The following is a 26,879-nucleotide window of genomic DNA, read 5'->3' as shown; positions in this document are numbered from 1 at the left end:
TTTTAAGGTTTGGTTTTGCCACTTTTATCCTCAAATAGCATTCTTTTCTTGTAAGTACATATTGGCATAAATGCTAACCTGAGATGAGAGCCATCAGGATAATACAGTGTCATGGTTGGAGAGGAGGGGGTGAATGGGGACGTTACTCCCCATTAACCTTGCTTATGAAATGATATTGCTCAAATTTTGAGAGATTCATAAACTATCTTACTTTAATTTTAAAATAAGTTACAATGTTTTCAAATCATCATCTGAAACAAAATTATAAAATAATTAAATTTATGAAATTAATTTCTTTGTGTCATCATTAAATATACAGTATAAATAGATAAAAACCCAACTTTATCACAAAATTCTTCCAAAAATTTTGAATATTTATAAAAAAATTTTATAATACAGATTTTAAAATAAATTTAAATTAATATTTCTCATTCAACACAAAATTTGTATAATTGACAATCATTCATCTACATTATCTACACATCTTTTCACTTGAGTTTTTCCTGCACACCCAATTGTGACTTAAGAAAGTATGTCATTTTTAGATGCAACAATAAGTTAGTTTCAGACAGATTTTAGCACAAGACTCAGTTATGCATAGGAATAATTTTTAGGAAAAGCTTTAGTCGGTCACGTACAAACTGAAAACACCATTCCACATCATTGGTGCGAAATTACTGACTGGTGTAAAACTCATCATATTAGTAATTCTATGCAGAATAAGTGTTAATTAAAATCTACACTTCTTTCCATTTATTGCATTAGTGTGCTTATTTGAGAGTATAAAAGATTGTTCAATAGTTTTTAGAGAATTATTTGTAAGTCTAACTTACACGTGGCTTCCATAGAAACTATGGAAAATCTGTAGTGATTGGTATCTCTGTATTGGTATTCTGGAATAAGAGTACTTATTTTTGTTACTTTAAAACAATTTACAATTTCTAGTTTTAAAGCTATGTTTTTTAGCTAAATATGGTAATATTTTAGTGAAGTAATTAGCAACATTTATTTTCATTCACCCTGTTTTTATACAATAAAGAAATAATAAATTCTAACTCATTTAAAAAACAGTTTCTTTAGTCATCCAACATGCATTGGAAAGACTGCACATTATCTGACTAAAATGAAGCCCAAAATTTTCTCCTCACTTTATCCAAAATAGTATAGTATAGATAAAGACTGAATTTTAAGTTTTGTTTTTGCTTTAGCTATTCATTGATAATGTCAGCTTGATCTGCTTGTGACTTAAATATAGTGCCCTTTATATAAATAAAATTCAAAATTAATGGATTGTTACATATTTTAAGCCAAAAGACTTTGATAAAGTTAGCATTAGCCAGTTAATTCTAGCTTTATCCAATTCATGGATTATAACAAACTAACACAATATACAATAACACAGTGTACTATTGCATATGAGGCATTTGCAAATTGCTAAAGAAATGCATTAAGCAAATATTTTTGCTAAAAACATTACAAATGCCTCTTATGCAATTAATGCATACTAAAATAAGAGATAATCAAAGTTTCCTTTCAAGAACTGCAGGTCCTGATAGGTTCATTCCAATTAGGGGGAAATCACCGTCATTAATGTCCCATTGACAAATCGGGTTAACAATGTCCATTTGGTAGAAGTCAATTGGCTGCTGCATAAAAATGTCCAATACAGCCCTGTTCATGTCATTCTACATCTGCAACAGTTCTGCTTTCAGTTCTTTTTCAGAGATCAAAGGTACAAAAAATTGCAGGGTGAGAGATGGATTTTACAGTCCCAAAGGTTTCCCATTTAACGATGTCCAACTTCTGCTTGATGGCACTGTCAACATATTGTTGGCATATTGTTGCAATCTTCATAGAATTTTGCATATTATTTCACAATGGTAATTTTAGACAGACATGTATTCCCCACAAATCTTCATTATCCTGTGTAATGTCCATTCGTTTACGTCCTTCTGCAGCCAAAAAACAGAACAATGGCACATTGATATAATTTGGACATTTGATAGCAATGATACCATTAATTCGTGTACCACATGTTCCACAGAGTTTTCTGAGTGCAGCAAATATCTTACTAATCACATTGCTAGATCACTCACTGGCTTTATATCAGCTCATTCTAGACACTAGACACATCATATGCATGACTGTAATGTAGTCAAACTTTTTTATCATTTCCTTGTATGTTTTTATAAACATGAAAAAGTTTCATTTTAATTTTATTTTTTCTGTAGGTTTGACATTATTCATACAAATCTGATTATTATTAGAAGTAAACATCAACATTAATTCATGTTTTTGAAACATTCTATTTCTAAATGCTAAAATATTTTAAAATCATGTTAAGTAAAAACATTACCAGCAAAAGTTCTAGCTTCATCTGTTGGTACTGCTCTTAAATGACGAAGATCACTCTTATTCCCTACAAGCATTATTACAATATTTTGATCAGCATGATCTCTAAGTTCTTTTAGCCATCGTTCAACATTTTCATAGGTTAAATGTTTTGCAATATCGTATACCAGAAGGGCTCCAACTGCACCACGATAATATCTAAAACAGATAAAATATATATTTTAATTTAAAAAATAAAAATTCAATATATTTATAGAAATTTAAATTAATATTTATATAAAAGAAAAAATTTATACAGAATTAGCTTTCCAAATTTACAATACTTGGTAGCTTCTACACAAAGCCATATTTTTTAACAATGCATGTATTCTCTGATAGAAGATATACAATGAACAACGTAGTTATAATTAAGTAGGTGTTCAGAGCTCTCTGTAGAAGTAAATATTGGGCAAATCTCAACCACACTTAGTATATATATTGTTCCAAGTATGCAGTTTCAATTTTTGGATTAAATTTTACTTCAAAATTCAGCCACTAAAGCAAAATGTACTTTAGCAGATTAGGAAGACCACAACAACACATCTTAAGGAGGACATTTATATTTTCTAGCAGGGATCATCCATCAATCGATTTTATGTAATAATATAGAGGGATTTTATAATTCACATAATTAGAAATAATTACTGAAAATTTGCAATGATTGACATCTTAAATTCATAATTTTGTGTCTCAATCAGAATTTATGAAACTATTTACTTAACATATGAAACTGTTACATGAAAATAAGAATATTAAAAAATTTCTTCCAAACCAATTAACCAAGGCACAATTATCTATATGTGTGGATCAAATTTAATTTGTAATAGAACACTTGTATACCATTTAGACTTATGTGATATAATAATTTGAAGAGTTAATATAGAGCTTGTGCATGACATATTTCACATTATGAAAACATCCATTATAACTTATAAAATTGCAGAACCAATCATATTTGATTCTTTATTGACATCAATGCATTTTCATAATTATGCACGACCACATAAGAATGAGTCTGGTGTTTGTCAGCCATATTGTTTTTGCTTTCATACATGTGTTTGCATTCTTGCTTTCAGTTAACAGTTAAATAATTATCAGATGATAATTTTTAATACCTCCAAGAGAAAAAATGAGAGCTAAAGCTCTCCATCTATGTTTGTTATATTTTTACATCATAACAAGCTTGGATGCACAAATATATTTACCACACATTATAATTATAAACACCATATGTTTATAATTATAATGTCTGGTAAATATAATGTAAAATACATCACGTGAAAACTGTAATTAAGAATGCACATCACTTACAATCCCATGTAGTAAAAAGTATAATATATAGCATTAAACATAAAATCAAATAAAAATTTGCAATCCTGCCTTTTTGAATATTGAACATTACAGTCTTCAATAGTGCAACAGTTCTGTAGAAAATCTAATATCCAATCTAAAACATTACATGCAAAAGTGCATTAATTTATGCTTTAGTATCTTTATGTATAAGTATAGATAAAATTGCTTTTGAAATATTAAATGTGTAAGATTATGGCTAATGATTTTTTGCTGAAAGTTATTAACTGCTTTAGTAATTGAAATTTAAGTTTGTTTCTATAATAAAAATTTAACTAAAGTACAGGAATGAAAGATGTTTGACAAATCTGCAGTTCTTTTAGCATAATATTGTTTTTGATTTAGAGTTGATGTACTTAGAAAACCCCAACTGGATAAAAATGTGTGCGCTCACATTAATAATTTGATTTTATGTAAAATTCATTGTATTTAGACTGTTTTTTCCTAGTAATCACAAAGCAAGATATTAATATCAAATACAATGTTTAACATAAAGTATAGCTTTATAATTTACCTCAATTTTTGTAATTAATATCTTCAGGTAAATATTTAATAAAAAAGCAAAACTAGAAAATTTTATATAATTCAATTTACAAATACAACAAAATACAACTATAATAATATTCTCATTAAATGACCATAAAAACTCAATTGAGAAAGTACTTACGCACTAGTGATTGCTCTATATCGTTCCTGCCCAGCAGTATCCCAAATTTGAGCCTTTATAGTTTTCCCATCTACTTGGATACTCCGTGTAGCAAATTCCACTCCAATTGTACTCTTGCTTTCCAAATTGAATTCATTTCTTGTGAATCGCGATAGAAGATTGCTTTTTCCTACTCCAGAATCTCCAATAAGGACAACTATTTAATACATCAAATTATTTTTTATGATTTTCATTTACTAAATTATTTTATATATTTACAACAATTCTAATCTAAGATAGATGGTTAAACTTTATATGAAATTTAATTTTTAAGAGTATATTCTGTTTCTCATATATACAAACCTTCTCAAAGCTTTAGAAATAGACAAACTCTTTAAAGAAAACTTAATAATCAGCATTTCATAAGTTTTAAAGAGTTACAGCCATAACAAATCAAAAATTATAGTATTAGATTGGAATGAAATTTGTCAAAATTTTATATCACATTTAGATGAACACGAGTTTTGAGGCTAATTCTATTTTTCAAAATGATAAAAGTTTGAAATGAAATAAACTGTTTTAAATTAGTGTAGAATGAATGACATTTCTTCACATTGAGAACTTTGGCAAATTACTTTTTTCTAACATTTTATTACTAAATGGTGTTTTTTTATTAAGAGTAAGGTAACCAAATATACCTGGTCAAAATTTGTGAAACAAACTGTCTAGTCCTGTGCAAAATGATGTTCAGATTCTCTATACAGGCTGTCTTATCTGGAAACAGATCAACTGTAGCATCAGAAATGCCAAATGCAAAATGTAGCAATGAAAAAACAGATTAACTATTTTAATGAAAGAGGTGAGAAATACAGTCAAGGATGGAATGACCATACCACTTTAACAGAATTAAGAGAGAAAGTGTTGAATTGTAGCTACAATAACAAAAAAATATATAGAAAGCTACTTAATAGATGATAAATGATATCTGTTGAAAATAATACTACTGCTATTCAGAGACCTTATTAATGCAGAGGATACTATGAAATGGCATAAAACAAAGGAAGTAAAAAATGTGTTCAGCAACTGATGTAATTTGATCTTTCTTGATGCATTTCACTTGCAGTATGATAATGTCTTTCAAGACTCGTTTATTGAGGACATATTGCAAATTTGGCACACTTTTTTAAAAGTGTGGTTATTGAGAAGGCAATATAAACAATAGGAAATGCACAAATAATCACTCTTGGTGAAATTATGCCACAAACTGCTATATGCATTTGATATGTGAAGGCATTCCAACTCGCATTAAAGTGCATTGTTGTTGTTACAGTTTAGTCTCCCGTCTTGCATTTTAAGAGCCTCCTATAATGCAAAATATTGTTTTATGATAATTCCCCTCTTTCATGATCTTTCTTGGCACATCACTAACATCACTAATTATTGTTGATTTTCTTTTCAGAAATTTATATTCAAGTACATTCTATATTATTTAATTCTAAATTTTTATTTTCAAAAGACTCATACAAAATGGCTATAATGATTCTGATTAAATCAATGTTTTTGAATACCTTACTACAACTACATGGAGAATGTTATGTCAATGGTGATAATGATAATGGTAATAATGAAAAAAAGATACTTTCACAGTTTTGATCAGAATGCCCTAAGATTCACTTAAAAATACTCAAAAAGTAGCCTGGTGATTCACTTCATGACAATGATTATATTAACTCAGAATGACATTTTAAAGTATATTTCAAATTATTTAGAGGCTGGAGTTGATCTTTAAAATTCTATGATTCATAAGCATGATCTACTGAATCCACAGCCCTACTTTTTATACTTGAATGTTTTAACCTCATTTTACAAATCTATATTATATTCATAATTATAAATAATACTTTTGTAAATTATTTATATAATTATATGAAAAATGTTCATTTAATTTGTTAAAATAAAAATTTAACAATACACACCAAATTGTATAAGCATTCTTGTAAGCATGTAAATTGAGATGAATGCGAAAACAAGTTAGAATTAGCTTCTTACCAAAGACTATTCTTCAACTCAAAATCAACAACAGCAAACAAAAAGCAGATGAAAAGATAAACATTGAGCAACTTCTGGATCAATGCAAATTCCAAGAAAAAGTATCATGTAAAAAAATAAATAATAATAGTTTTAATGTATGTTCAAAATGCAGAAAATTCACCTGCAAAAGGTGCATGGGAAACAAACACATCACTATAGTTTGTCAACTGTGTCAGCTGAAAAACAGATCTGCATCATGTTACATAACTAAGCACACTAATTAAAACCTCAATAATACCAGTAACAAATTTAATGTAAATTTGACAAATGTTGTAAACAGTAACAGTAAATAAATGTTAACCTGCAGTAGATTTTGTCTGAGATCAAAAATGTTTGTTGAATTTACATTAAATTATTTACTGAGATCATCAAGCTTTTTGATTGGGATACTTAACCATAATTACATTGGGATACTTATAATTACATTGTATCAGGTCAGTCCATAAGTCCATGCCCATTTTTTATGACCTTGAGAAAAATCTTGTTTTGCTGTTAAAAATGTCAGTCTAATGTGATAATTTTTACACTGAAGTGTTAAATTGGATCTCATTCATATAATACTGTTCAGAATTGTGAACATTTCAGTTGTTTATTTTCGTTAAAATAAAAGTAATCGATGAATATAAAAGACATGTTTTATACTTTTTATTTTTAAGTGGTGAGAATGCTACAAATGCTGCCAAAAAAATAAATACTGTACATAATCAAGCTGTAATTAGTGTAAGGACTGTGCAGAAGTGGTTTGAAAGATTTAGAAACAATGATTTTAGTGTGGAGGATAAGGCTCGTACTGGAAGACCCGTTGACTTTGACGATGATGCTCTAGCTGCACTAGTTGAAGCAGAACTGTCTTTAACAGTTTATGAAATTGTGGAACGTTTAAATTCATCCCATGGAACTGTTCATAGACACCTACAACAAATTGGAAAAGGTTCAAAGCTAGGAAAATGGATACCACATGAACTGTCAATAGCTAACTGACAACAACGTGTAAACATTTGCACGTCTCTTTTATCCCATATTGCTTTAGAACCTTTTCTTGGTAGGCTGGTTACTGGAGACGAAAAATGGATCCTCTATAATAATGTGACGAGAAAAAGACAATCAATGGATTGCGACAAGCAGCCAAAACCGACTGCAAAAGGTGGGTTGCATCCAAAAAAAATTCTTTTGTCTGTTTGATGGGTTATGTCAGGTGTAATTCACTTTGAGCTGTTAGAACCTAATCAAACAATTACAGTTCAAATGTATTGTGAGCAATTAGAGCCTTTAAATAAAAAATTGAAAAAAAATTGATCGTCGTTAGTGAACAGAAAGCAGGTTCTCTTGCAGCATAACAATGCCAGACCACGCGCTGCAAAAATAACTGTACAGAAACTTGAAAGCTACAACTGGAAAATTTTACCTCATCCACCATATTTGCTAGATATTGCTCCCAGTGATTATCATCTTTTTTGCAGTTTGCAGAATTTTTTAAAAGGAAAAACTTTTGAGGATGAGAACAATGTAAAAAAGGCTATTTCTGAAAATTTTGATACAAAACCGAAATCATTTTACAAAGACAGGATTAAAAAGCTACTATCAAGATGACAAGAAATTGTACAAAATGGTGAATACATTATAGATTGAAATAAAATTTAATTAAAATTTTTTGCTGCTTTTTTTGTAGATAAAAATACACATGAACTTATGGACTGACCTGATATCTTATATAAATTTTTATGTATAACAAGAAAATTATTTTTATTATAATTCATATAACATAAATGGTTCAATCTTTTATATACTTTCTTCTAATCATAATAAAAACAAATTATAAAAATGAATATTTAAATATTTGACTGTGTTATAAAACTTATATAGTCAAACCTGTTTTTATGCGCTCTTTTTATGTGCGATTTTTTTAATGCGAATTTTTAATTTGTGCGGTATAGTTGGCGACTAGTCTCGTGCGATTCGTCATGTCTTACGTTGACTTATTATAGCTAAATAAACTTATTATAGCATAAATGCACTTATTATAGTAATATTATTGCATGAATATGTGAAAAATGAAATAATTTACTTTTTAAGTCAACAAAACACCACCTGGACAAAAATATGTAAAAAGTAGACAGATGCAGTCAAGTGCTGACATCTGTTGTCAATAAATTCTATTTCGTACGGTTTTGAGTTATTTTCTATGTGAGACTTTTTTTATATGGTCCCTGTTGACCGCATAAAAAAAATATTTTTTAATTGTGTCGCGAAAACTATTATTTACAGCCATTCGTGAAGTTTCGTGAGATTTTTTTTTATGCGGTCCCTATCCCCCGCATAAAAACAGGTTTGACTGTATTTGTAACTAGTCAATACAAATTAAAATTAACAAAATTACATGAAATGTTAATATAAACATTCCCAGTAATGACATAGTAACTTTTTTTAATGAAAATAATTACATAAAAGTGAAAATGTATTGAATTTTTCAGGGGAGACAAATGTCCCCTTAACTGTTATGGAATAGATTGAAAGTACAGACATTCTAGTGTTAAATTCAAGTGTTGAGCATCTCTTGGTATATTGAGCAAAGAAATGCTCACAGAGCATGTTACAAAACCATTAGGACTAGCTGTTTCAAAGATAAGCATCCAAGGATAAATGTGGCTGTGAATCCACATCAGTCTAGTTTTATGCAAGTGCAGTAGAATCTGCTAAAAAATATGAGTTTTCCTGCAGATTCTACTTCACTTGCATATTTAATTGAAGTAAATCATTATGATAGCAAAATTCCCAAAATGTAGATGCAGCAATCCATTGTTTTCAACTTCATAAGAAATGTGTGTTCTGGCAAAGTGATGGCCCTAACTGATAAAAATGAAATTCAACAATTGTTACCATTTTTATACGCAGCTGCAACATGTGTTTATGCTTTTTGTTTCTTGAAGCACCCGAAGTGGCAAGTTGCAAAAGACATTTTCTTTTTTTTAAAAAAGTACTATGTCCTGAAATTTTATTATACCTAATTTGGTTGCATTTCTATTATTAAATCTCTCTCTAGACAATGTTTAATAGGGATTTTAAGTACAAATACCCAATGTTTTAAGCAGCAGTATGAACTACTTAACAACAGGAATGTTTTCTGATAAATGTGTCATTAAGCAAACACCAGCATGTACTTACCTAGATAAATGGTATTATGTCTACTACTTACTCATATAAGCTATATGTATTACAATAAGTACTTATATATCTGAACATATAAAAACTACAGGTGGACATGAATTTTTCAGCTCCATCATGATCTTACAGGACCTCTGTCATATTCAGTCTGCTGTTAAATTACACATATCTGCAGTAATATTTAGTAGTACTTACTTTAATAATTCATATATTTCAGTGAAGTTTTGATATTAGCTTTTTGTAGTCAATCAAATATATTGATGTGTTATTTTTTGTAACTAGAAATATGACAAACAAGCTGAAACATCTACTCAGATTCAGAGTAAATGTTCAAAATGAATATAAAGTAGTTGAACATTTCAACATCTACAATTTATTAAAAACAGTCTTTTTCAATGGTAAGATGATTTATACACAGGATTCAAGAAAATACATTGCAACCTATGGAGCTTATTTCAAAGCTCATTTCAAACAAAATACATCATATATCTTTGGTCCTATTCTCAATAGTTATGGAGTAATTCACTGTGAACAATGCATTTTACTTTAAATAAATTATTGTAAAGAACATTAAAAATAAAAGTTGTTGGATCCATTTTACATCACTGTTTACAAACTTAAGAGATTTTCAAAAATGTTTTTCCATTTCAACAGACTTGCTGCACACTTAACAAGTGCACTGTTCTGCTTAGCTACATACACTTATCCATGATACAAAATGGATCTATAACAACTTTTATTTTTAATGTTATTTAGAACAGTTTATTACAAAAAATACATTTTATTTTCAATTTTCAAATATACCAAGGTTGCACACTGTTTACAGTGACTTACTCCATAACTACTGAGAAAAGAATCTAAGTTTATGGGGCATGGTTTGCTCAAAATGATCTCTAAGCAGCAGTACATCCACCTGAATCAACCTATTTATTGTTGGTAAAGTCAACTCTAAAATATTGAAATAATGAAAAAATATTCTGAGAATGTTATTAAATTTTTAATTTCTTCATATTTTAATTCCTTTTATTGTTAATAATATGATTCAAATTTTTGTCATATGGATATTTAAATTAGTATAGAATAATACTTGTTACTGCCATTTTGAAATCCTCTGCACACTTTCCTAGATCAATATATTCTCAATACAGTCAAAGTTCTGGACTTTGAGCAAAGATGAATCTTGTTCAAAGTCATTGTAACTACAACTATTTTTCTGCACAGGAACTTAAAACTTATCCCAGCTTTAAATCTTGTGCACAAACTCATAATATTAAGCAATTCTAACATGAAAACTGATGAAGGTAGGATACAAACTCAAGTGATACCTTAAAACCTTTAAGTTTTCCACTTCTAAAATCTAAACAATATTCTCTCTTAATCTTTCTTTGTTTTCACCTAAGACCAAAATGCACCATTTATCATATGCAAACTCATGGAAGCATTGACCAAATGGTCACAGGCATCATCCACATGTGCAGTAGTTACACAACACAGATTTTCTACAAGCTTATAAACAGCATGCTTACACATTTATATTTTTGTTAATAAGTATATAAAAATTGCATTTAGTAGCTTTTAACAACTGAAATAATCATTAGAGAATTTATAATGGCAAATGAGACTAAAATATTGTTTAATTAATGCTGCTTCAACTTTAAATACAAAAAAGGCTGTATCCATTAATCATTTGCTAATTGTTAATCATACTAAATCAGTTTCTCCACTGATTAACTGTCAAGTGACAATTCTCCAATAATTGGAGTAATTGGTAAATGAAAATTCCATTGGAAAAACACACACTACTTTTTATGATTTTAAATTAACATTAAAAAATGAATGATGGATGTTTAGTGAAACAATAACTTTATTAATAATGATAATTCAGGATAACCTTGGCAACACACCCAGTTCCATTATAATCTACCAGCTTTTTTTATATTTTCAGACTAAAATGTTTTACTTTGGTACTAATAAATTTTTAGAAATAAGCAATTTTTAATGAAAACATTCCAATCTCATTCATAGCTAATTGAAAATTATGTCTCTATTTTTGAAAGAAATTTTTTTGTTTTTAAACAAGTAGATTGTTATTACATTGTCAATTATTTAATATTGCTAACTAAATTGCACTTGAAAGGATGTCTGGTGTGTGGAAGTAATTGTAACATAAGTCAATTAGTTTATTAATAATGGAAAAATTTGACTATTAGAAATATTAGTCACAGCACCTATTTGCTTAGAATGGCATCAATATAGAACTGCAAAGAAAATATATAATCCACATTTAAAAAGATAGGTTAAATTACTAAAAAAGCTCTATAAAAACTGAATTATAAATGAAATTTTATATTTTAAAAGATATCCAACAACAATTAGCTAATGATTAATTGTACAATTAAACAATTACACAATCCCAATTAATTATATATTGTTACTTGGCTAACTAAACAACTATCCATGCTTAATGTAAAGGAAAAAATTTTATTCATAAAAAAATCAAACAAAATTTCAGTTATATTGTGTAGTTTTTTATTATTTAAACTGTTTAAACTGAACAAATTAAAAACAAAACAAAAATGGTTTTAAAAGTATTTAAATTATTTTAGAATATTAAATGTTTTGTAACCTCCAACTGAGGTCCTGCAGCATCCTAGTCTTGGAAGCACTGGTTTAATCTACCTTAGAAATACTAATATATAAAGCAAACTTGGTTTAAGTCAAACAGGATTCAGTTCAGTGAAATAATATTTTAATACACTGATAATATTTAATAGGCCCTATTCCCAACTTCTAGAGCTGTATATATCACAATCCATAGACTTTAAAATATGGTAAATTTTAAAAATTTTATGTACAGTATATAAAGACAGTTTTTGTCAAGAAAAAAAGTCCTGCATGAAGTTGCAATCTCCCTTAGGCTAATAACTTTCCTAAATGGCCTTCATTAGGTTATGTCCAGCATGGCAGCATTCAGCAACTATTGTGTGTGTGTGTGTGTGTGTGTGTCTGTCTTTCCTTAATCTGGAGAATGGAGTTAGATAGATGAAAGCTGAGATCAGATATGGAAAGATTAGGGTCAGGAAGCCTCAATTAACTATATATGAATTGGCACAAACCAGAAGTTATGTTATTTCAATTTAAAAATTTCCCCAAAAGAGATTAGATAGATGACGATAGATAGACTATTGCTAATGAAAAAGTATTATGTACAGGAACAAGATTACTAATTTGAGATTGAGAGCATATATTTTAAAATAAAAAATTATTAAAAATATGATTAAAAATTGCAGCCCAGCATTGTGTCACAATAAAAAATCACTCATTTTTTATCTATATTATGATTATTTTCACTGTTTTATGCATTAATTAATTCATTTACTTGTATTAGTTTATAGTTATGATTTCTTAGAATTAAAATGGGCATTTTTGGAGTTTGAGAATGGATTAATTCATTTTACATTATTCCTTATGGGAAAAATTGCTTTGTTCTGAGATAGTGTTTGAGTTTCAAACTGAATTCAAGTTCCAAGGTATCATTGTGATTGCTTCATATCCATTAGCCAATAATCTAATAATCCACTCAGAGAAAATAATTAGGGGACTAATTTTATATCATTTAACTCAAAGAATAGAGAGAGAGAGAGAAGTCTAAGAATAGAATAAAATATATGATTTAGAATTTCTACAAGAATATTGTAATATGTATTATCATTATCAGAAAAGAAACAGTACAGTATTTTAAAAAAATGTCAATGAATTTAGAAAGACAAATAAAATTTTCACCTCTGTAAAAAATAAAAATGTCTTGAAACTAACACACTGTATTTTTCACTCCATAAGACACTTTTTTGTATCTAAAATTAGAATGAAAGTTATAAATTGAATGCATTATCTACTACAAAGAATATTTAAAATAAAAAAATGTATCCTGTAAGACAAAATCTGTCAAACGAATACCCCAAAGCAAAAACAAAAAAAAAGGTTTAATTCATAATCATCAAAACACTACTACTATTATTATTCTTACAATTTGATTTGTTTCATTCTAGATCATCATCATCCCTTTCATCTGAAAAGTGTATATATAATGAATGAGTTTATTATTTGAAGATACCAAACAATTCCTGTTGAAAAAGACAAGTAAATTCCTCTTTGAAATAATGATTTTAAAATATTAAAAAAAAAACAATTAAATTTTAAATTAGTATATCATCTTCAATATAATAATAATCATATCAAAAACATTAAATGTTTATTCTTTTTCTCACTCTAGCATAACTAATGTCAATGGCAAGTATCATCATCATCATCCTCTGTTCTATTTTGATCTTAATTCAATATTTGACTTCAAACAAATTTAACAGTGGAGGTTGTTGAAAACTAATGATTAGCATAAGAAAACAAGATTAGAAAAACTTCACACTGTTTCAAAATGTTATGAAACTAATGTTTAATTGTATTGGGTCTTTATTTATTGTTGTATTTTAATAAACTAATCTTTGATTAACAAAAATATTGTTATAATATACATATGTATATTATTTTCTAACAGAGATAACTTATTAGAATTAAAATTTTCAACTTGATAATTTACAGCATTGATTAATTAGAAGTATAAATTACATTAAACAAGTCTTGTAATTCAAAGGAAAATATCAAAGATAAATTGCTAAAAAACACAAAAATCAGATATCTTATTCTATATAGTTTTCAATATTAAGCATGCTTTAGAAAGTAATATCAAATTTATCTGGACCTTGCAAACAGATGAAAGATATATCTTATCATTCCTGCCAAAAAGTTTGAGGTTTTAGAAATTTTAGAATGGTTTTGACAGGAATATTTAACTATCTAATTCAATAATGGGAAAGATTAATAGCAATTAACTAGAATATCAGATTACTTAAAAATTTGACTTTTATGGTCATAATTATTCCAAACTTTCTAATTATAAAATTACATACACCACCTCATGTTTGCCAAGGAAACAGTTTTCAATCGCAAATGTTTTTGGCTTATTCAACAAACCATCCTCAAGCGTTAAATTAAAAACAGTTTCTTTGGCAAAAATAAGGTGTTGTATGTGATTTTAATTTACTGCTGTGTGTGTTTTCAGAGAAATTTCTAATTATACTTTATTTTTGTGAACATTTGTCAGAATTTTATATTTTTTAATATTTCTTTCTCTTCCAATCATTCTAAAATTAAAACAAATTTGAAAGTCACATTAGTATTAAATGGAGCATCATAATGTTTGGCAAGATTTCTCTCTTCCAAATATATTGGCATTCTGCTAGAATTATAGACTACCTGGTTTACAATTCCAGACTAGATGGTCTATATTGATAATTCTAGCAGAGAGCTAATAAAAGCAAGGAATCAAAATGAATTATAAGTCCAGAAGAATCTTTTACAAGCTACTATATTATATTTCATATCGTTATTTATATACTTTCTAGTTTGGATAGAAATATCAAGAACCAACCATTGATTTTTGGAAGTTTCTCTAAATTGTTTATTAGAAACAGGAAGAGCCTTATAATCTATATATCAAGTCAATTGTAAAAAGCACTCACAAAAACACTTGTAGACAGTGTTATATAAAAATTTTAACTTTTTCAGCTAGTAGCTCAAAACATACATCCAAGACAGATGTAACAACTGTATTCTATACATAAATTTTAAAAAGGTACTACCAAAAATAAGTCAAGAAAAATCAATGGTCTCCATAAATTTTGGCTCAGATCTTGTGAAGCATACGATCAAAAGCACATGGAAAAAGTTTATGGTGGAAATTCAAATCACGCTGAGTGAAGTGAGTGCATTCACCAACTGAGTGAAATGTCAGAAATTGGTTCAGTAAGTTCAGGTGTAGAGACTACACACCAAACAGTGTTCTAGATGACCACAGGTAATTAATGATTATCTGATATGGCAGGTGGGAGCCAAGGATGCCCAGAACATGCAAGATTGAACTGAGCTCTCTCAATCATCAGTCTGAAAGGCATTAAAGCAGCTGAGCATCAAGTATACAAACAAAGTGGGTGCAACACATTCTGACTGAGCAGAACAAATATGGCCACATTTCCAAGTACACAATGCTGCTAAATCAGTTCTAGAAATACCTGCAACAAGCAGTGAATTTACCATGACAATCAAACTACACAAGATGCATATGTGTATGCAGTTTACATTTTAAATAGACTTTACTGTAAGTCCATTAAAAGACTTCTTCCCAACCTAGTGCCTTCAATTTTTACTGACTATCTGGTTCATATATTAAAATTCATCAATTGAGGAAGCTTCTTCCAAGATCGAACTCTGAATTGCAAAAGAAAGTTTCATATAACCCTAATGAGGAAACAAGTGAAATTTCTTGTGAAAATGATACATTAACAACAAAAGAAATTGGTATTCGGATTGCTTCTTTATCAGAATTGAAAGTAAACAGCAAGAAAAATAAACAAACCAGGATGAGAAAATGCATTTACTGATTATGATAAACGATAATTAAAGAAAAAAGTGAGAGCTGAGAAAATCCAAGACGACAAAGATCAAAATTCTATAATATAATACAGGAAATGCAGAAAAATGACAATAATGGTAAATTAAGAGTCATTTCTCTTAGAGAAGATGAAAATTATGGAAAAAAAGTATATAAAATGTAAGAAAATGACATTAAAAGTATGTGTACTCTGGCAGAGAAAAGTAATAGACTAAATATTTCAGATCCTTAATCATCAAGAAAGTTCCCCATCCAAAGACATTGAAAACTTACAAATGGTAAAAGTGAAATAACTTCCCTTATTAAACAATTAAACAAAGGCTTGAATATTAGAGAGATAATTTATCATATGTGCAAGGGAAATTAGGTTCTCTTATTATCAATATGACAATTAATGCCAAGGTTAAATATGTTAGAAATTTACACCAAATTCTTGGGTACTTGGAGACTAAAACTGAAGAATTAGGACAGTGATAAAGCAGCTACAGAAAATCTACATTAATATAAACTCTAATAGTTCAAAATCCTGTTAGTTTATAACTGTACTAATTTGTCTTGGCCAGGAATATAGGGACTTACATGTTAAAGAATCTGGTTAGTTCAAAATACGGCTACTCTGAAATTCAAAGCAAAAATTCTGTCCAACTGTGATGTGCATGTTAATTTGTATGTTTAGATTGAAGTTCACATGGTTCCATAGTACAACAGAATAACAACTCTAATCTGGTCAACATGGCCTTGGCCTTACTTTTACAGTAACATTTTTTGGTGAGCTATGACTCACCTTAACCATTAACTACCCCTTTTTCTCTTATGTCATAAAATATGACTGAATTTCAGGGCTACAAGATTGGACTACAAGTAGCAGATTCAGATATTTGTAGAATTCTATGCTTTTAGATTTGGGCAACTTATTACTTTTTGGGCTACTTTAAAAGTAATTTGGATTACCATTTTGAGAATTTTGCTTTATTTTTTTTATAAAACTTATCTAACAACCTGTGAGGGTCTCATCAGATAAGGTGCATCCCATAAATATAAAGGCACAACTTGTTATGCAAATAAAAGCTAAACTAATTATCATAACAATGCCAATTTAATTTTGAGGTAGTTACAACTTACAAATAGACCTACTAAAAAACATGTAATTATATTGTTTAACAACTTAATAAATTAATTTAAATCAAAATCATGTTTCTCGCTGTCCCAAAAATATAAAGGTAGATTCAAATTTTCTAACAATAGATGTCATACAGTATAAAAGTATAACTATCACATATTTCAAATGCTTATTTCTGTTACATATTGATGTAAATAAATTGTCATGGGACATGCAAAACCCTTAACAGATGTTGAAAAAGGCAAGCTTTCAGCTTTAAGAGATGAAAATTACTCAGCAATAGCAATTGCAAAGAAAATTAATCAATTCTCCAACTGTAATTAACAATCTCATAAAGCTTGGAGACAAATACAAACAAAAGAAATCAACAGGCTGACCTTCAAAGCTTACAAATAGAAGAAAATGTAGTATTTTGAGGGAAATCAAAAGCAACCAAACATCTTTACAAAAACTAGCATCAAAACCAGAGCTTAATGTATCAAAATCTACAATTGGAAAAATTGTTAGTACTGTACATGTCAGCATCTCATCTATAAGAAAAAGCCTGACCACCACTAACCCCCATCCATGAGCAAAAGTGCTTGCAGAAGGCACAGGAGAAAATGGGATGGACAGACACATGGAGCACATCATCTGGAGTGATAAGAAGTTTAATCTCAATGGACCAGATAGTTGGACTTGTTATTAGCATGATTTGAAGGGTGAGAAAAACATATTTTCAAAATGGCAGCAAGGGGAGGGCTCAGTGATGATATGGGGTGGGTTTAGTTGGTTTAGCAAGACAAACATTGCATTCCTCAGCAGTCAATATGAATGCAAATCATTATCAAGACATGCTAGAAAGTTATCTTTTGCCTTGGGCTGATATAATTGCTGGAAATCATTGAGTTTTCCAACAAGATAATGCCCCTATCCACACAGTTAAATCAACTTACGAGTGGTTTTTAAGTAATGGAGTGCCAGTTATTGATTGACCAGCTTATTCCCCAGATTTGAATCCAATGGAAAACCTCTGGGGAATCTTAGCTACAGCTGTATATGCTAATGGGTGCCAATATAACAGTGTAGATGAGTTAAAACTTGCAATTAATAATATCCATTGGGAAAAACTAACTACGATAAAAAAAAACCTATACAATCAATGTCAGACAGTATCTACAAAATTATAATGAAAAAGGGGAAGTGTATTGGTTATTAGTTAATAATTATTAAAGATTTGTAACTATATTTTCTACTGTTCTAGTGATTTTTTATTATGCCTTTATATTTTTGGAACAGCAAGAAACAATTTTTTAGTATGTTTATTTTAAGTTGTGTGAGAATACAGGGACACAGAAATGTTCCCTAAATGCCACTTATTCGTCAAGTTGGTGGAACTCACTCACTTTGTCTGCTGGATGGCTTTAGGAGAGCTATTTCGAGTGGGAGGTCACGAGTAAGTCGATAGGTGTCCAGATTCAGAATAATGGACAGTTTGACAGGTTAATGTAAAAACAAAGCATTTATTGAATATCTAAAGCTAACATACATATGGGTTATACACAGCTAAATACGATAAAACGCAATTACTATGCATATTATTTACAAAAAGGGCTAATCTACTAGCTATGCCTATTTCTGTTGAGAGTTCAAGACCGCTAACAAAATACCTCTATGCATTGATGGAGAGCTGTATGCAACAATTGGTTTTTGTATGGAAGTACAGTAGTCCTCATCTGCTGTCTTCTTGGGCAGGATCAGGAATGCAGAGGCTAAAATGTGCACTATGATAAGTACAACTTCTAGTCAATCGTTCTGAGCTTCCGGTGACTCCAGCTTTTATATCGTTATCGTGGGAAATGGGTCACATGATGGTCCATTGTTTACGATGACTTGCATTCTTCAGAGAGTCATTTCAGAATGGACCACCACCATTTCACGTGTTAACTTTCCCATTTGATTGTTGACATTGGAGGTAACATTCGATCAGATTCTCCATGATGAGGGTTTTTTCTAATGACGATAAAAATCCGTCGTTAGAAAAAACCCTCATCATGGAGAATCCACACAAATGATTTAACATTCTTTTTTTTTCAAATTTTTGCCCTTAAATCTGCAGCCTCACAGTTGTAACTACCTCAAAATTAAATTGGTATGGTTATATGATAATTAGTTTACCTTTATTTGCATAACAAGTTGTGCCTTTATATTTATGGGACAACCTTACATGCTGTTTATCTTCAGTGTTAATACAGTATATGATATTTTGTTAAAACTTGCTGATATCAATTCAATTAACTCAAAACTGGGTATAGGTTAATAAACACCATGCATATAACCAATATCCAGCAAGAAGAAACTACAAGAAAGCAAATGTTTTCATCCATGTTTAACAGGCATCATCAGGCTAACTGACCTTCATAGCTTGAACAGAAAAGTTACTCAGAATAGGCAAATCGCTGTCCACATGTTAAAGATGGGTAACATGAGAGAGGGAGGAGGAAAAGGTTCTAAGACTAAATTTCATAGATCAACTTCCACACAGGAAAAAAGAGTCTACATCTCTAAAGTTGATAAACATATTTCTTGCAGCATTGTAAATTTCTAGTTGTTCTAAATATCTAAACCATTTTAGTCTTATAATTCTCACCCATCCCTCCCTCTTTTAATATGTGGATGGCAATCACCTATTCAGAATAACTTTTCTGTCCAAATTGTTTTTTTTTTTTTTTAAATCTGCATTAAAACTGCAAAGGATTAGTAAATCTGACAATGCCCATTAAACACAGATAAAAATGTTTGCTTTCTTATAGTTTCTTCTTGTGGGATATTGGTTATATGTTGCAGTGTTTATTTCTAGCTGATATCCATTGTACGACCGAAAAGTACATAGAAGTACAGTACATAGCAAGTGGGTAGAAAGTAAACTTTTTTTGCTTGTCTAAGTGATTTTCTTGGAGATGGCATCAGAAAAAGACTCAAGAGAAGCTACAATAAAATCCTGATTGTCCAGTTTTTTTCTCTTTTTCATTCTCCAGGTGGTGGATGAGAATGAACATTCAAAACATGCAATTGCAAGAGCTTTCAATATTTCTTTTTTGACTGTCAACGTGGCTAAAAACCCACGACAAACTTCAATTGGCTGAATGTGACGCAAAAATCAGTAAACAAGAACATCTGCAGACTTAAATATGAGGAACTAGAAGAGGCTCTTTTCCAATCACTTTACAATAGGTGTGCAAAAAATATTCCTGTCAGGACCTCTGATCAAAGAAAAGCCATTATATACATGGGAATTGATGACCAAATATTCCAATGGATGATTGTGCTGATTTCAAACCCACTGCAATATCATATCTCAATTCCTGCAGCAAATCTGCATCAGTGAACACATGCTAGGAACTGTTCATCCAATACTGCAAGAATATGCTGAATGTGATGTCTCCAACTTAGATGAGACAAATGTATTCTACAATTTAATGCCATCAAAATCTTTAGCACTGAAAGATGAAACTTGCTATAATTGCAAAAACAGTAAGGAATGGATTACAGCCATGCCATGTTTAATGCATATGACAGAAATTTTCTGCCTATTACAGCTGGAAATTTACAGCTATAACAGGTGGTATAATTGCCTGTCTCATGCAATAAGGGTTAAAAAATTTGCCACCTCAATGCATGAGAAAGGAAATTTTATGAAGGCAGTTGCAGTTACCTTCTTCATAAGAGTCAAATAAAAACTCTTGGATGATTGCAAAGATATTTGAAGACTGGCTGCCTTAAGCTTAGTTCATACTGAGCGCAATTCACTGGCGAAAGCAAAAAACAGAGCAAATAACACGTCAGACATGACGTTGTTTCCGGTGAATATTACCATTTCGCAAATCGCTTCGAACTTCGGAACTGTCGAACTGTTTCGCTAGCGAAAAAATTTCGCCACCAATCGTATTCTCACTAGTTGTCACGTGGTTCATGCTGTTTTCAAGATGGCTACAGAAACTTTCTCACGCAATAGAATAAATGTTGCAATTACAGATTTTTAGTATTTCTCTCACCCAGCATTGTTTTCTGTCTGACGTATCTTTCTTTCTTGATAAATAAATAAACGTGGTTAACGACGGAATATCGGAAGCAGCCATTTTGTTTTTCGAGATGACGTTTTCTCTTGCTTGCAAATGATTGGCTCCTTAAAATACGCAATCGCTTTTCGCTTTTGCTTGTAGGGTCAATTTCACTAAGCGAATGAAACTCGCTTTTCATTTTTATCATTCGCTTTCGCTATTCAGTCAGTGTAAACTAAGCTTTATTTTCAAAACAAAATGGCAACACAAAAAAGAAAGGCCCTGTTGTTGATGGATTGAGTGTCGTCCCATAACCTTGAAGGCCTTACACCATCCCAAATGCTGTTTGGTATACTTCCAAACTAATAGACATCTAAGAATTCATTGAAATCTAAGACATTGTTAAATAAAGATATTTTTGCAATGGATATGCAAAAAAAAGTAATTTATTCTTTCAAATATACTTAAAAATAAATAAAAATTAAATGCAATTATATTTATCACAAAGCACATGCTGGCAAGTACACCGTAGATACAGTATCTCTTATTTTAAAGCTCAGAAACAACTAAATGCTTACAAGCAATTATTTATTCTAAAATTGTCACAATATTAGGTTGTAATTTTTAATATATTTAATTTAATACATATGCTTTCCACCTCCAATTAGTAGTGTTTTGCTCCTATATGTCATGCTTTTGCATTAGCAATGGAGTCATGTAGGTCATCTAACTCCTTTCAGAAGAAAATTTTTGAATTGAAATAATGTGACTACCAGTTTGCATCCGAAGTTTGTATATAGTTAATCAGTCTCTCCTGATCCTAAGCTTTCCTTATCTGGTCTTGTCTCTCATATATGTCCCCATTCTCGAGATTAAGGAAAGACAGAGACAGACAGACAACAGCGGGAATTTATAGGTCTACAATTTTTTCAAATTGCAACCCAAAAAATGAGAAAACCATTTAACACATAGGTGGTGACATATGAACAGGAAATACTGAAGTGCACTTTTGCCCCACTTATGTATGCCTTAAACAAGACATTATCAAAATTATGTGGCAATTTCCTGCAGGCAAGCCTTCTGAAGGTGAAATTGTTATAATTATATCAACTACAAATTATTAATTTGTAGTTGATATAATTAGTCATTATCTATTTAACAAATTCAGAAATAAACTCTCCATAACTTTCAAATTCAACAATAAACTTTCAATCTGAGAACTTCCAACTAATCATCAGTTGCCTTGCATTTTTTATAGCAGATCAGTTTCTATATAGTACATGAGCCCAACAGTGGCCAATTGGATAAAAATCACTGAATACTGGTAGTTTGTTGTAGATCTGTATCTCACCAACAAGCTGGCCACATGGAATCTATCAGGAAAGTAAGGGAGGCATGAGGTGCCATCTCATATTAAATTTAATAATTATAATTTAATTAAATAATTTAGACTGAACTGGCAATGTAATTGGCAATGCATCCACACAGTAAGTGGGAGTCACGGGTTTCAGTCGAGCTCCAGGTACCAGGAGGTGGATCACCTATATGTTGATTTGCTGAATCCAATCAAACCAAACCACCATTAATTTTATATATATATATATATATATATATATATAGGCAAACCTAATAAGCCAGCATATCTAACTCATCTTTTGGGAATTATCTTCTGTATATATACACAACTAGGCAGCCAGTTAATTAAAACTAAAATTAATAATTAAAACTCTAGCCTTTACTTGAAACTGAAATTGAAAATACAATCAAAATTAATTAATTTAAATTAAAATCAAATCAATTGAAACGGAATATTTTGGAAAGTGTGGATAAAGAATCTGTTATCTGATTGATTTGATTATATTTCATCCAAGCAGTCAGAGTTGAGTCTCCATTTATAACACTTTTTTGTAAAGTATTAGTTTCAGTTTTGGGTGACAAAACAGTTTGCTTTTAATATGTATGTGGATATAGATATAGAATAGATAGATAAAAGTGTGCAAAGCACAAAGTAAGATTAGTGTATTTTTGTTTCAAACCAACCAAAAGTAGGAAGTCTGGAAAAATTAAAATGACATGTTAAACAATCATAAAAAGCAATTTGTACAGTTTTACACACAAAGATATGTAAAATTGTTTCCAGGGAATCAAAAAACTGGAAAATATTTCATTGTCCGATAAGTTGGCATATTTGATAACTCCAGCATCACATCAGTCCTGACAATGTCACTGTTATATACAGATATATATATATATAATATATATATATATATGAAAAATTTATAAATCAATCTCTAAATATGTTTAAAATTACATTGTGTTAAGTTTTAAAAAGATTTTTTACTTAACCGAAGAATGAAATTATGTTTTAGAAATAAATGTGTCAGTATTCTCTTATTTAATCATAAATACTGTATATGATTACAGATCCATTAATGAAAAGTTTTGTATTTTTAAAACTAAAAATTATTGTTTACTCACACATTTGCTACATTCACTTATGATCACAACAAATTAATATCTAGCTTCAATGTTCATTTTTATGGATAGGAAGTTTGTAATTTAACTGATTGTTCTAATCATATAAACGAACTTTGCCTATAAGTATATGATTAGAACAATTACAAGATAATTTTTGCTTTTATTAAAAACTAACTTACATTATATTTAATAACATATAATAATGTAGCCATTACTAAAAAAAAAAAATTCCTATTTTAATTTATATTCTAATTGTCAGACTATTAAATATTCTATATTCTGACAATTGATACACATCTAAAAATTAAATTCAGAGCAAAAACTTTAACATTCAAAATTGGAATGTTATATATTAATAAAATTTATATATGCTAATGTTTTAAATTACAAAAACTTAAACTGTCTATGTCATAATGTTTGCAATCAATTACTAAACTTTCCAATAAGTCTCGAAAAAGATTTATTTTACTAAAATTTTAAGTATTTTGTTTATAATTAAGTAATTAATAAATATACCTACAATTTCTACCAAGAATTATTTAATAAATCCTTTACGTATATTTTATTCACCGAATAAAGACTTAACATATAAATACTCAAAAATCATTCTATTAATGAAATTTCTTAAATTGTAAACACAATATGAAAAACTTTCAACTTGTGAATACCTTTAAGTAATGGAACAATTAAAATACAGTATACTGATTTAATTTTATATATTACAATGATTAAGTAATTGATTTATTCTACCATTTATTCTTTTATTTTTCAACAAGAACAAAGGCTGTTACAATATGGGTTAAAGTAATTATTATAAGTGAAATTTGTCAATGCTGGTTATAAATTTAAAAAATTGTAATAAAGAAATCAAAAGTTACATCAGTTAACATTATGTAAATCCGTTTACTTTTATCAATAATCCAATTAATAATTGCTACGCATCACAACTTTCGAGTGTATTTAAAGTAATCAATCAATCATGGAAAATAATTAAATTGATTTTTATAAAACATTCTTACAAAGATTAATATTACCAAATACAAAAAAAAGTCGAGTTTATAACAAAATATAAAATTCTGATGTTTCGTAACAGCTTATACTTTATTAACACAATTATAAAACGTTTATAAACACCTTACAAAGTTACAAGCAAACAAAAAGAACAAATCTCACCTTTAAATAAATAATCATATTCGTCATCTTTAGTTCCCATCACGATCAATAATGATCAATATTTCAAACGAAAAACCTCTTAAATAATTAAATAAACGATATTCAACGTTATTCCGACAACTTTTCGTTTATTTAAAACTCGCTCATTTAATATACAGTAAATTTCTGTTGCAAACCAAACGAATTTCAAAAATCTCTCTTCCAAAATGGCGACCGATTCCAACGCCCCCCACTTATGCGCAACTAAACAGGAAAATTTATAAATTTGACGACACCTAACGATTAATTTCATATGGAAAAAAAAAACTAGTGAATAGTTTTATTTAAAAATTCTTAAATATCATTTAACTATTATGTATTAAAAATATAAGTAGTTTCATTTGAAATTATTTATTATTATAAATTTGCCGATCCGATACAAATGTCATTTTTACCGACTTACGATTAAGTTCACTTAAGTAATTCTTAAATTAAAATACATGTGTCTAAATACTGTATATCTTTTTGAAAAAAAAGTATATATATTATATATTATATATTATATACATTTATAGTTTAAAATAGAATTAAAGAAATTATTGCTGTTTTCTTCGTATCTAGTAGAATTCATTATCATTTTGGTGATTGGCTGTTCTATTCAATTTTCACTAGATTTGTCACAACGGTTGACACAGAAGACAATTCTTACTTCATATAATAGGCCTTTACTTAAATCTAAATACATTTCGGACTTTTAGTCCTTCTTCAGTCGATTTTACAATTGTTTATCCGACATTTGGTTACCTTATAATAAATTATCAGTCTAAACATGGTTTCTAGTTGTTTAAAATGTTGTAAAATCATGTATATTTATACATAAAAAAAAAAAAAACAATTTATTAGTAACAATTTCATAGAGCCTTTTTCACAAATTATAAATAGATGACTAGTAAGTTTGCAAATGAATATGTTTGTCACCTAAAGGTTGTTAATTGTAAAATAGGCTTTATGAAATCGTTACTAATGAATTGGTTTTTTTTAATGTATAAATATACATGATTTTACAATATTTTAAACAACAAGAAACCATATTTAGACTGATAATTTATTGTAACGTAATGGGGCTGTACTATAGATTACCACCTATGGAATTTCGGGACTTTGAGTATATATTTGAACTCAGGGAACCGAGACGAGTTCAATGGTACTCTACTTTTGGACCAGAGACAAAAAATTAGAAAGTCATCATACTTTTTAAGTTATCATACTTTTTTAATGCTATCATGCAGACGGCACTGTAGTTGCTAGTACCGCCATCTTGCGGTAAAGTCTGCAAACTACGACGTCGGACTACGATTATCTTCCGGATAAATAGGTTAGGTTTGTTGGACAAGCCTTCGAGGCTTGTAGTACTACCCGACCGCGTAGTACCACCCGACCGCGAGCGTGTAGGCGGCTGAGGGGCCGTTGGCCCCGAGGTTGAGGAGCGCGAGGGTGTGCGAAAAGAACTTAATTCAAACTGCAGACGATTGGTGTGCTCGTGGATCAACATCTGCCTCTGTTGAAGGTATTTATGGCCGACTTGCCGGATTGCCTGTTAAACACGCGATAGACTTAGCGGAGAGAGCGACGCAACTCCCGATTATCGCGCGATTGCTGAAAAAAGTATGATAACTTTTTTATTTTTCGTCTCCGGTCCAAAAGTAGAGTATCGTTGAACTCGTCTCGGTCCGCTTAGTTCAGATATATACTCAAAGTCCCGAAATTTCATAGGTGGTAATCTATAGTATCACCAGGTGATGAACAATTGTAAAATCGACTGAAGAAGGACTAAAAGTCCGAAATGTATTTAGATTTAAATAAAAGCTATTATATGAAGTAAGAATTGTCTGCTGTGTCATCCGTTGTGACCAGTGCCGTAACTAAGCAGGTGCAACAGGTTCA

General features: G+C 29.6%; 1 protein-coding gene across 1 annotated transcript in view; it reads right to left on the bottom strand.

Moving 5' to 3' along the window:
* LOC136976144 (ras-related protein Rab-11A) overlaps nt 1-25,214 on the bottom strand; it is a 33,417-nt gene extending 8,203 nt beyond the window's left edge. Inside the window, exons 1-4 of the mRNA XM_067271354.1 lie at nt 24,957-25,214; nt 4,409-4,604; nt 2,357-2,550; nt 1,802-1,803 (exon numbers count right to left, since the gene is read on the bottom strand). Coding sequence (XP_067127455.1) covers nt 1,802-1,803; nt 2,357-2,550; nt 4,409-4,604; nt 24,957-24,996 — 432 coding nt within the window. The 5' untranslated portion in view covers nt 24,997-25,214. The remainder of the gene's footprint in view (nt 1-1,801; nt 1,804-2,356; nt 2,551-4,408; nt 4,605-24,956) is intronic.
* Nucleotides 25,215-26,879: the final 1,665 nt, after the last annotated feature.

This window comes from Centruroides vittatus, unplaced genomic scaffold (genome assembly GCF_030686945.1).
Source record: "Centruroides vittatus isolate TY-2023 unplaced genomic scaffold, ASM3068694v2 contig_397, whole genome shotgun sequence".
Lineage (NCBI taxonomy): Eukaryota > Metazoa > Arthropoda > Arachnida > Scorpiones > Buthidae > Centruroides > Centruroides vittatus.
Note: the sequence above shows the minus strand (reverse complement) of the source record. Positions and strands in the feature narration are given on the sequence as shown.